This window comes from Cervus elaphus, chromosome 5, assembly GCF_910594005.1.
Source record: "Cervus elaphus chromosome 5, mCerEla1.1, whole genome shotgun sequence".
In the NCBI taxonomy this organism is placed as follows: Eukaryota; Metazoa; Chordata; class Mammalia; order Artiodactyla; family Cervidae; genus Cervus; species Cervus elaphus.
The window spans coordinates 92,167,916-92,180,037 of record NC_057819.1 but is presented as its reverse complement, the minus strand read 5'-3'; the positions used below and the strand labels follow the sequence as shown (position 1 = coordinate 92,180,037).

Genomic DNA, 12,122 nt, shown 5'->3' with positions numbered 1-12,122 from the left:
ACATGTCCGGGGGCTGGCCTATGGCTTGTTGGCCCTGGGGCAGGTGGCAGGTCGGCTCACCCAGGCTCCATGCGTGTCCTCCTCTGGCAGGTATGCTGTGTTTGGCCTTGGCTCCAGCATGTACCCTCAGTTCTGCGCCTTTGCTCATGACATCGACCAGAAGTTGTCCCAGCTGGGGGCTTCTCAGCTTGCCCCAACCGGGGAAGGGGACGAACTCAGCGGGCAGGAGGAGGCCTTCCGCAGCTGGGCCGTGCAAACCTTCAAGGTCAGTTCACAGCTGGGAGCTGCCCCACCACATGGGCAGGGAAGCTGTGGTGTGCGTGTGCCCCAGACACCTGTGCCAGGCATCCTGGGGTTCACCACCCCTATTGGGCCCTGTAGGCATGATCCCAGTGTGGGCAGGTTGGAGGACTCAGGTCGCTACTGCACCCCAACAGCCCCCAGAAGAGCTCCACTGAGACATGTGTCCCCCAGGTGGGAGAAGGTAGATAAGATGCTTCCCGGCCCTCGGGGAGCTATGGTTTAAGATCTTCCCCCCTCTGATTATCCAGGTCACCTCCTGACATCCTTGTCTCATTTCAGTGTCCCAGCTACAGAGAACTTGAGACAGGGCTATCTCAGTAGGTCTTTAGGGCCTGCAGCTTGACCCCACTGACTGAGAAAACTCACTGAAGCAAAGTCTTTCACCCCGCAGCGGGGCTTATGAGCACCAGCTTGAGAGGGGCCGGCATGATTCCCAAGCCCCGGTCTCCTCCACACGATTCCACATCAGGAAAATGGGAGCAATCAAACCTGTCTCATGGTGTGGGCATGCAGATAAAAGGAGATGCTATCGTTATTATTAATATTCATAATAGCAGCAACAGCTACTCTGTGCTAGGACCAGCCGCTTTATACAGTCTTCATAATAGCCCTACCAGATTAAGTGTCCTTAGTAATTAAAGCACTTAGCTCAGTTGTAAGGAACAGCAGCCCCAGGGGTGGTAATGCTGCCGCTGATGACAGGAATGGTTGTTAACACTGGTCTGTTCCATCTTCACCCAGGCAGCCTGTGAGACATTCGATGTCAGTGGCAAGCACCACATTGAGATCCCCAAGCTCTACACTTCCAATGTGACCTGGGACCCACACCACTACAGGCTCAGGCAGGACTCAGAGCCTCTGGAACTCAACAAAGGTACTGCTTCCCTGCACCACGCGGAGCTTGTTTGCCCTTCCTGCTGGGGTGGGCGTGTCTGAGTCCTGAGCCTGTGGTCAAGAACACTGTGTGTTTGTTGTGTGTATGTGCATGTGTGTGTTAGTTGCTCAGTCATGTCTGATTCTTTGCGACCCCCTGGACTATAGCTAGCCAGGCCCTTCTGTCCATGGGATGCTCCAGGCAAGAATACTGGAGTGGATTACCATGCCCTCCTCTGGGAGATCTTCCCGACCCAGGGATCAAACCCAGGTCTCTTGTGTCTCCTGCATTGGTGGGTGGATTCTTTACCACTGTGCCACCTGGGAAGCCCAAGGAGACCACTAGGACCCTCTGAATGGAGGCAGCTAGTCTAGGGCTACCACGCGTCTCTCTCTTATTGGGTCCAAGAGTCTGTAGGGATGCAAGGCCCAGGGCTTGTCTGGTCTCTGAGGAAGGGAATTCAGAAGGAAACCCTGGGAGGGTGGTGGAAAGAGAAGGGTGCTCCTGGGCTCTTTGTCCACCTGCTCTAAGTGATCTCTGACACTCAGCCCAAGTGGAAAGCACAGACAGAGAAACTGAAGTTCAGGGAGGTGTGACAAGTTGCTGGCACGAGGCCAAGTTGGGATGTGGGCCCCGGCCTTCCAGCTCCAGTGGCATCGGGGTATTAATGAGGGGCATTTTGCAGAGGCAATTCCAGGCTGCGGTCCGGGAACTCTGGATGGCCCCTATCGATGCTGGATCCCATGATGCCTCTTGTCTTGTACCATAACTGCAGTGGTCCTGCAGGTTTCTGCATGTTTAGGATATCCTCAGCTTCAACTATGCTCTCCTGTGGATCCCAAGCCATGGGATGCTCTAGAAATCCCCATACCGCGGGCATCGAAGTTGCATTCCCCAGCACCTAGCAGCAGCACAAGCACCTTCTGTCAGACCAAGGGTCTTTATCTGTGATTGGGAAACATAGTGGGAAAAAAAGGCAGGGAAGGAAAACCCCAGCACCGTCCCCATGAGACACCCAGGGGAATGTCGGGTGTAATCGACTCAGCGCGTGGAGGCTGCCCCGCCAACACTCACGAGCCACATCGCCACTTCACCGTCTCTCTGTTCCACAGCCCTGAGCAGTATGCACGCCAAGCATGTGTTCACCATGAGGCTCAAATCGCAGCAGAATCTGCAGAGTCCGAAGTCCAGGTAGAGCAGAAGACAGGACTTCTGGGGTGAAATTCCACAGATTTTACTTATTTATTTATTTATGGCCACACTAGCTTTCTCTAGTTGCTGTCTGTGGGGGCTACTCTCTAGTTTTGGGGCACAGGTGGAGCACAGGCTCTAGGGTGCATGGGCTTTGATAGTTGCAGCACACAGGCTTAGATGCTCCGAGGCATATAGGATCTTCCTGGACCAGGGATCGAATCTATGCCCTCTGTGTTGGCAGGTGTATTCTTTACCACTGGACCACCAGGGAGGTCCCCACAGATTTTATTTTAATCAAGGGAAGACCAGAGTAAGTCAGTCTTTGAAAGAAGAAAACAAACATATCCGCTGGCCTTATCTATGGTGCTATTGGTAGGACCAGCTAAACTGCTCACCCCTGTGGCCACCAGCACCTTCACATCAGGCCTCCATTAACCGTGGGCCAGTTTTCCAGCTTGAGAATCAGGAACCTGCTTCACCTCCTGTCCTTTGTGATTTAACTATTTCACCAAAAAAAGGAGGGCAAGAGAAACTCAAACCCTTTGGCTCTTCCTTAAGAACTTTCAGGAGAAGTTTTGACAGGGCAGGACGTTTCCCCGCCGGGCAGCCAGTGTTGTGGATTCCCTGTAATTTATCTGTGCTGTCCTTACATTCATTAGCAAAATTGGGCTGTGTTCTAATAAGAACCAGATTTGTGCTGACACTAGGAAAGTTTTGTCTCAATGCCCACATATCTCCCAGTGACATGCTTTCTTTAGGCAGTCTGTGGCCAAGCTCTTGTGGAGGGTGGCACGGGAGGGATACTGCCCACCCTCTCCCCATGGAGAAGCCACAGTCCCTATCAGCCCCCAGCCCTGGGATGCCGGCAACCTGTGTTCATGGAACCCGGCAGGAACGTGAAAGGAGGGCATGTTTCCTGGGGAAGCTGGCCCACCCATCGGGGAGCATGGGAGGAAATCCTGGTGGCATCATCAGAGGCTTCTTTTTCCTTCTCCAGCCGCACCACCCTCCTGGTGGAACTCTCCTGTGAGGGCAGTCAAGCTCCAAGCTACCTGCCAGGGGAGCACCTCGGAGTTTTCCCATGCAACCAGCCGGCCCTGGTCCAAGGCATCCTTGAGCGAGTGGTGGATGGCCCTGACCCGCACCAGCCTGTGTGCCTGGAGACCCTCTGTGAGAATGGTGAGCCTTCTGCAGGGGAGCTTGGCTGAGGCGACCTCAGCATCCTCCCACCTCCCCCACTCCAGCCCCACTGATGGGTTGGGCTGCAAACACTCATCTAGTCTTGTCCTTCTGGCTGAGTAGGGGACTCCTGAAGCCTGCCCCAAAGCAGCCTTGCAAATAGTTCTGGACTATTTATTCTGGGCTATATATTCTGGACTATAATAGTTCCAGCAAGAAGGGATTCTTCCTTGGAACTATCTGCCCAACACCAGAGGCTGGGCTGTCTTTCCCCTTCATTCAGTTCCTTAACTGGCCACTTTGGTTGATTGATTCATTTTTCCATAGAAATTTTAACCACTCGTATCTATATACCAGGGTCTTCCCAGGTGGCTCAGCAGTAAAGAATCTGCCTGCAATGTAGGAGATGCAGGTTCAATCCCTGGGTCAGAAAGATCCCCTGGAGAAGGAAGTGGCAATCCACTCCAGTATTCTTGCCTGGGAAATCCCATGGAACAGAGGAACCTGGTGGGCTACAGTTGCAAGAGTCGGACACAACTTAGCGATTAAACTATCACCACCGCCATCTGTATAGAGAGAAAGAAAATGAAGTCACTCAGTTGTGTCCAACTCTTTGTGACCCTGTGGACTGTAGCCTACCTTCGTCCATTGGATTCTCCAGGCAAGAATACTGGAGGGGGTTGCCATTCCCTTCTCCAGAGGATCTTCCGGACCCAGAGATTGAACCCAGGTCTCCTGCATGCAGGCAGATGCTTTACCCTCTGAGCTACCAGGGAAGCCCAATACCATCTGTATACCAGGCTACAAAACATCTATATCCTGGGCTATGTGTGCATGTGTGCTAAATCATTTCAGTCGTGTCTGATTCTTTGTGACCCTATGGATTGTAACCCACCAGGCTCCTTTGTCCATGGGATTTTCCAGACAAGAATACTGGAGTTGGTTGCCATATCTTCCTCCAGAGGATTTTCCCAACCCAGGGATTGAGCCCATGTCTCCTGCAATGAAGGCGGATTCTTTATCATTTGAGCCACCAGGGAAGCTCCCACCTGCGCTAAAATGAATGAGACTTCATGTCTACCCTCAGAAAACCTATTACTTAGTACAGGAGGCAGATATGCAAGAATAGTCATAATAATTAATATTATAACAATAACAGTAGCAGCCACCACAGGATAGAAAAAGATTTTTCTCTAAATGAACAACTCACCTACCTCTAGGGTGTACATCAGTCTTTGGTGAATTTAGTCACTGTGAGTCTGTAGTTCACCTGTGTGTGTACTGCTGAAGTTCAAGTCCATGCCAGAGAGGGGCTGGACACTGGTGCATGGTTAGTTTTGCAGGATTGTGTCCACTTGGGTGCCCTTTGGGGGGCTATTGATCAGCCTTTCCTAGCAGTCCTATCTCTGAGCACCATCCTCCTGCACTTGAGTTGGGCATGTGAGCCCTTTTACTGTTCCTGGAACCAGAATTTCAGTGTCTTCTCTCGCCCGCAGCTGGAGGATGGAGGGTGTCTGTCCCAGATGCCTAATCACTCTTTGGGAAACCTAAATGGGGCTTCTTTCCTATCCTGTCTCCTTTCTTCCCTCTTCAGGCAGCTACTGGGTCAAGGACAAGCGACTGCCACCTTGCTCACTCAGCCAGGCTCTCACCTATTTCCTGGACATCACCACCCCACCAACCCAGCTGCTGCTCCGAAAGCTGGCCCAGCTGGCCACGGAAGAGGCTGAGAAGCAGAGGTTGGAGACACTATGCCAGGTGAAGGTTGGGGCTGGTGGGTGAGGCTGGGGCAGGGTCCCAGAGTCGGGGGAGCCTGAGCCTAGAGCTGGTTTTTAAGCTTCAAGAGGATCCACCCCAACTTCCCAAAGTGTGACTTGTCAAAGGCTGGTGGGAATTCAGACATCCTCTTCCTTCCCATTTCTAGGACATAGTTGCATTAAGTGAACTGAGTTTTTTGAATGTCTGCAGGATGCAACCTAAGTGCCCTTCCTCAGAAATTAGCTAGAAAAGGAGAACTATTCTCTTTTGTATTCCCCACCCCTGGAAGAAGCCTGGAACTCAGGAAGTGTTGGAGGATGGATGATGTGGATGAATGGACATAGTAAAAGATGTGTAGTAGTTGACTTAATAAATGAATGAAAGAATGCATTAACTCACTGGAAACTTTCTAGGCCCAAGTCTTTGCAAAGGCACTTCTAACCCAGGGATCGAACCTAGGTCTCCTGCATTGCAGGCAGATTCTTTACCAGCTGAGCCACAAGGGAAACCCAAAGAATACTGGAGTGGGTAGCCTATCCCTTCTCCAGCAGATCTTCCTGACCTAGGAATCAAACTGGAGTCTCCTGCATTGCAGATAGATTCTTTACCATCTGAGCTGCCAGGGAAGCCCTTTGCAAAGGCACTGGATATCATTGTCTCTAATTATCTTGATTACTGCCATTAACCTGTGGCTGCACTACACTAACTTGGCACACATTTTATCACTTAATTCTCACAACATCCCCACGAGGTAGGCAATGCTGTCCTCATTCCACAAAGGTTAAGTAATGGGGACAAGATCCCACAAATAGTAAGAGCCTTCAGGCAAGGTTTGAACCCAGGTCTGTTCAGTTGTTTCTGACTCTTTGTGACCCAGTGGACTGTAGCCTGCCAGGCTTCTCTGTCCATGGAGTTCTCCAGGCAAGAATACTGGAGTGGGTTGCCATTTCCTTCTCCAGGATATGGTTCCAAAGCTCTCCCCTAAATTAGGTTATGATGAAAATTTGACTGCTGCCCATGTATGATTCCAAAACACTCCCCCAAATTAGGTTGTGATAAATATTTGACTGCTGCCCACCAGTAGTTGACAGTAAGGTTCTAAGCACACAAGTTAGAGAGAGGCTACTCCTCTCCACCGTAGTGTTTTCAGCACCACGGACAGCACCTAGTTCTTTGAAATATTTGCTGTGGGAATGAATGAGTGAATGAATGAATACTGAATTGTGACAGCCTCTTCCCTCCATGTGGAGCAAGCTCCCAGAGACACTCACATTGCCCTTGACTTTCAGCCCTCGGATTACAACAAGTGGAAGTTCACCAACAGCCCCACATTCCTGGAGGTGCTGGAGGAGTTCCCGTCCCTGCGGGTGTCTGCCAGCTTCCTGCTCTCCCAGCTCCCTATTCTGAAGCCCCGGTACTACTCCATCAGCTCCTCCAGGGACCTCACACCCACGGAGATCCACCTCACTGTGGCCGTGCTCACGTACCGCACCCGAGGTGAGGCTGGGGCAGTGGCTGGGGAGCGGCCCAAGGCTGCTACTTACTGGGCAACTGTCAACACCTCCGAGCTTTGATCTCCTCATCATTAAACATCCATCTTCCAGACCTGTTAACAGCAGTGGGAGGAGTATATGGGAGAGATCACTATGAATCAGGCACTGAGCTAACCTCTTTGTAGATGTGATCTGAGAAGCACATTCACATGGTTTCTGAAAACCAGGCAGAGACCCGCTTTGCTCTGCTAAAGAACATTTGCAGGAGACCTGGGTTCCATCCCTGGGTTGGGAAGATCCTTTGGAGAAGGGAACGGCTACCCACTCCAGTATTCTTGCCTGGAGAATTCCATGAACAAAGGTGCCTGGCAGGTTACAATCCATGGGGTCACAAAGAGTCAAACATGACTGAGTGACTTTCACTCAAAGAACACCTGCAGAGGCCAGGTCTCAGTCCTCGGACCAGGGGAGGGGAGGCAGGTGCACATCCTATGAAAGCAGGATCCCACCCTGAGGGAAACCAACAGGACTGCTCAGTTAGGAGCACTGGAGTAGGAGTTAGGGAAGCTGAGTTGTGACCTGATTCTACTGTTACCTGAGGGACCTTGTACAAGTCACCTTCCCTCTCTGAGGCTCAGCTTCTGCAGTGAGAGAGGCTTGCCTGCTCTCTGAGTCCCTTTCAGCTTTTGCTGACTCTGGGCACATAGAGAGTATAGCTCAGAACCAGGAGGAAGAGCAGCCCTCTGACTAAAGCCTGTAGTGCCTGAGCGGGCAGTTCAGGGAGGAGCCACCGAAAGCGTTCATGCACGGGTGGCAGGGACCACGTAGGTCAGTGTGTGCTGTCCTTGCAGATGGCCAAGGTCCCCTGCACCATGGTGTCTGCAGCACGTGGCTCAGCAGCTTGAAGCCCCAAGACCCGGTGCCCTGCTTTGTGCGAAGGTAAGCACTCCCTCCAATATATCTACTGTGGGACCACTGGCCCTGGGGAGTACTGGGTTGAAAGGGAGGCTTCTGGGGCTTAGATGCCACTCTGGGACCATTGGCCCATAACGAAGGCACTGGGGTCACACGGGGCCTCTCCATTCTAATCCCTGGTGATAGACCACAGCCAGGTCTCTAGCAGGGACAGAGGCTGACAGTGGTGGTGGGCTCAGAACAATGAAGCTCAGCCTTTTTCCCAAAGGACCCCAGGGTGAGGTGATGGTGCGCCTGGATGGGGGACATGAAATAGCCTGCAGGACATGGGAAATCAAACTTGAGCTCGTTGTCTCCACCGCAACCCCCCCACCCCTCAACACTGCTGCCTCAACCACCACGGTTCCCATGCCTGTCCTGTGTGTGTGCATTAGACCCAGAGTGTCTGAGGACAGGACCTCTTTCCTTCTGTCCCCTCAGTGCCAGCGGCTTCCAGCTTCCCGAGGACCGCTCCCGTCCTTGCATCCTCATCGGACCCGGCACGGGCATCGCCCCCTTCCGCAGTTTCTGGCAGCAGCGGCTCCATGAGGCTGAGCACAAAGGTATAACTGGGGGGCTCCCGGGGGTGGGAGGGGGCACCAGGTGGTGCCCAGCACCTGCCTGGAAGTAGAACTGTAACTGTAACCATCTCACAGACATTTCCTGGCCCCCCTCCCAAGTTTACCTCAGCCTGTGTGGAAAAATGATATGAATGCCCCGGGCCTCAGTTTCCTCATCTGTAAAATAGGGACAGTACTATTTTCAATAGGCTGTGGCAATGAAATGGGATTCCAGTTGGGCGCCCAGCTCAGCCAGCCTTGCAGCATGATCTGCCCGCCCTCTGCTGGCCACCCTGGTAACTGCAACCTGCTCTGGGTCTTGCAGGGCTCCAGGGTGGCCGCATGACCCTCGTTTTCGGGTGCCGCCGCCCGGAAGAGGACCACCTCTACTGGGAGGAGATGCTGGAGATGGCCCGCAAGGGGGTGCTGCATGAGGTGCACACAGCCTATTCCCGCCTACCTGACCAGCCCAAGGTAAATGCCACAACTGTGCGTGTAGAAAGGGTGGAGCATTAAAAGAACAGACTGTGGTGGGTGTCTGGCTCCCCACAAGCCCCTTACCTCTGTGAGCCTTCACCTCCTCAGCTCCAAAATAGAGGCAAGGGACTTGCCTGGTGGTCTAGGGACTGAGACTCTGTGCTCCCAATGCAGGGGACTCGAGTTCGATCCCTGGTCAGGGAACTAGATCCCACATCATACAACTAAAGATTCTGCATGCGGAAACAAAGACCCAGTGCAGCCAAACAAATAAATATTTAAAAATAAAATGGAAGCAGTTATACAGTCACCGGAGCGGTGCTGTGAAGTTACTGATAGTATGTTCACTCTTCCAGGAGAAGAGACAGGTCCTGAGACGGTCAGGGCTAAGTCAGGGTCATGTATGAGTTCATCCCCAGTGCCCAGCCTGCTGAAGGCTCCCGCCTCTGGATGTACAACTGTTGGGTGGGTAGTGGTCCAGGCACTGCAAGGCTGGAGGATGGCTGCTGTTCCCTGACTGGCCGGCTGACCCACCCTGCTGTCCCAGTGGGCACTTTGCCCCAAGAGCCTGCACAGTCAGAACAGTCTCTTGGCTCAGCCTTTGTGAACTTGTCCCATTGGGCCCCTCCCACGCTGGTACTCCGTGCCTGGTGGTGTCTCCATGCCTGGTGGCATCACTTGTGTGAAGCAAGGGCAGAGAGCCCTGGTTGACTCCAGGACTTCTGAATATCTGGGGAGACCCTTCTCTGAATTAAAAGGAGGGTCCCCTGGACAGTCTGCACTGAGAGACTCCCTTTTCTGGGGTGTAAGCAGATGGGCCTCAGAGCCCTGGGCAGGGCAAGTGGCTTGATTGATGCCTCTTTGGAGTGTGCTAAATTCAGAGCAAGTGTGCTAAATCTGGGAGCTCCACTGGAGGCCAGCTCCGCAAGGGCAGGGCTGCGGCCGGTACTCACCTCTCCAGCCCCAGCCCAGGCCTGGGCCAGGCAGGGCGCCAGTGCACCTCCTCCTCCCGACCTTGATCATCCTCCCTGGCCGGGAGGGTGCTCACTCCACGGCCCCCTGTGCCCCCTCCCCGCCTCCCCATGGCCAGGAGGCCTGACCACAGCCTTTGCCCTCAACGGCGGGGGCCTGGACCCACCATCTCCTCTGGTTTCAGGTCTATGTTCAAGACATCCTGCGGCAGCGGCTGGCGGGCGAGGTGCTTCGTGTGCTCCACGAGGAGCAAGGCCACCTCTATGTCTGCGGGGACGTGCGCATGGCCCGGGACGTGGCCTGCACCCTGAAGCAGCTGGTGGCTACCGCACTGAGCCTGAACGAGGAGCAGGTGGAGGACTATTTCTTCCAGCTTAAGGTAGGGCCGCTGGTGGAGTGTGTGGGCTCGGGATGCAGGTCACAGGCATGGGCCTGGGAGCCAGGACCAGGGAACTCAGGCTCAGACTGAACTCAAAGGAATCCTAGAGAGGGAGGGAGGTCAGAGCTGGGGTGGGCTGTTAGAAGGCCTGACTGTCCATCCTGATCTGGTTGCTCAGTTGGGCAAAGGCAAACGTTGATTTTCTGCAAGACACTCAGAGCCCCTAACACGCTGCTGTGCATCAAAGAGTTTGAAGACTCGGAGAAAGCGCACAGCATTTCCCAACCATATTTATCTCAGAGCCCACAGTTCCTGGAGCCCCGAGGGACAAGCACACGGCAGGCTTTGTTGTTGTTCAGTTGCTCAGTCATGTCCGACTCTTTGCGACCCCGTGGACTGCAGAACGTCAGGCCTTTCTGTCCTTCACCATCTCCTGGAGCTTGCTCAAGCTCATGTTCATTGAGTCAATGATGCCATGCAATCATCTCGCCCTCTGTCATCCTCTTCTCCTCCTGCCTTCTTTCCTGGCATGAGGGTCTTTTCCAATGAATAGGCTTTAATGGCTGTCATAAAGCTTGGGGAGATGTTTTGTGGTCCACACCAGAGTGGGTGCTCATGGGAGTTAAAGAGTCTTAAATGAGATTCAAATCTAATCTAAGCATGGCAATTGGGAAGGCAAATAGTTCATGAGTGTCCGTGTGATGGGGAAATCAGGGAACCCTGGGGGCTGGTCCCAACCTGGACCTGCTGAGTGAGAGGACGCTGCACCAACAGAGCTGATATTAATACCTTGGTCTCTGTTTTCCCTTAAAGAGCCAGAAGCGCTATCATGAAGACATCTTTGGTGCTGTATTTCCCTATGAGGTGAAAAAGGATGAGGCAGCAGGGCTGCCCAGTGATCCCAGAGCTCCAGGCACCCACATGAGAAGTTAAAGCTGCTGGCATGGAACTTAATGATGGCCCCCACTCTCGATTATCTGAGGTCACAGGACTGGGGCGACTGGAGGGAGATTATATCCCCAAGCTTCACATCTTATTTCCCCATCTTCCATCTCAAACCCTGTACTTGACCTGCTACCAAGTAGCAGCCTTGGAGACAGAGTGTAACCTTTTGTCTCTCTTGAGCCCCTGCTCCAGGGTGATGGAGAGACAGGCCTCCCTGGTCCCTTGGAGACTAGGTCTGCAGTGCCATGTCTGGCCAGGGGGTGAGAAAGAGGGAACTTCCTGGAGTGCACCACTTGGAGTGACCACTAGGAGGAGCTGTCATGCCACTCTGTATTTAGCTGCCCATGTACAGTTATTTATGCCTCTGTATTTAAAACGAGTAAACCCCAATCTGTCTCTTGGGCCTTCCTTGTATGATTACATGATGGAGATATTTATACGAAATACATTTTATTTTAACCACACTGTATATGTATATGTGTGTTTTGTAAGGAAAGCGGCCTTAAGCTGTAGAGTTAGGGTTGGGGTGGTGGTGGTGGGGTTGCCACAGCTTGGACAAAAGTCCCCCACAAAGGGACATACCAGCTTGGCCACGTTGCTTCTCTGAAATGCCCACTGGGCCTGGGGGCAGCACATGAAGTTTTGTGCACATCTGAAAACCTGTGATGGAGGTGAGGAAGCACAGGATGGCCTGAGGGCGCCAGCTAGCTGAGCCCTGCATGGGAAGCATCGCACACGGGGTGTCGCGGAGACGCGAGCTGCCAGTCCTTTAGTGAAGGCCTGCCCTGCAGCCCGTCTCGGGAGTCACCACCTTCTGCTCTGGGGCTGCCTGTTTCATGACAGTTTGGCAATAATGATTTGGCCCCTGAGTGACAAAGCAGGTGAGGCTGGGCTATGTGTCAAGGACTTGATGGTGAGTGAAGGACACACTTCTTCCACGGGGAAGGCTTCTTCAGGGACTGAGCCCGGGGGGAATAAGGAAGGAACTCAGCCAGGGGCTAAGTGGAGGGTTGGCTAAATCTGGCTGCCAGCCT

At 53.2% G+C, this 12,122-nt stretch overlaps 1 protein-coding gene across 3 annotated transcripts in view; it reads left to right on the top strand.

Moving 5' to 3' along the window:
• The window catches only part of NOS2 (nitric oxide synthase 2), a 41,003-nt gene extending 29,451 nt beyond the window's left edge, over positions 1-11,552 (top strand). For all 3 annotated transcript variants that reach the window (XM_043903143.1, XM_043903144.1, XM_043903145.1), the window contains 11 exons: positions 91-265; positions 1,045-1,177; positions 2,290-2,368; positions 3,369-3,550; positions 5,145-5,308; positions 6,598-6,805; positions 7,653-7,740; positions 8,197-8,318; positions 8,641-8,789; positions 9,949-10,143; positions 10,957-11,552. In XM_043903143.1, the coding sequence (XP_043759078.1) occupies positions 91-265; positions 1,045-1,177; positions 2,290-2,368; positions 3,369-3,550; positions 5,145-5,308; positions 6,598-6,805; positions 7,653-7,740; positions 8,197-8,318; positions 8,641-8,789; positions 9,949-10,143; positions 10,957-11,076 (1,615 nt within the window). In that variant the 3' untranslated portion in view covers positions 11,077-11,552. The remainder of the gene's footprint in view (positions 1-90; positions 266-1,044; positions 1,178-2,289; positions 2,369-3,368; positions 3,551-5,144; positions 5,309-6,597; positions 6,806-7,652; positions 7,741-8,196; positions 8,319-8,640; positions 8,790-9,948; positions 10,144-10,956) is intronic.
• Positions 11,553-12,122: the final 570 nt, after the last annotated feature.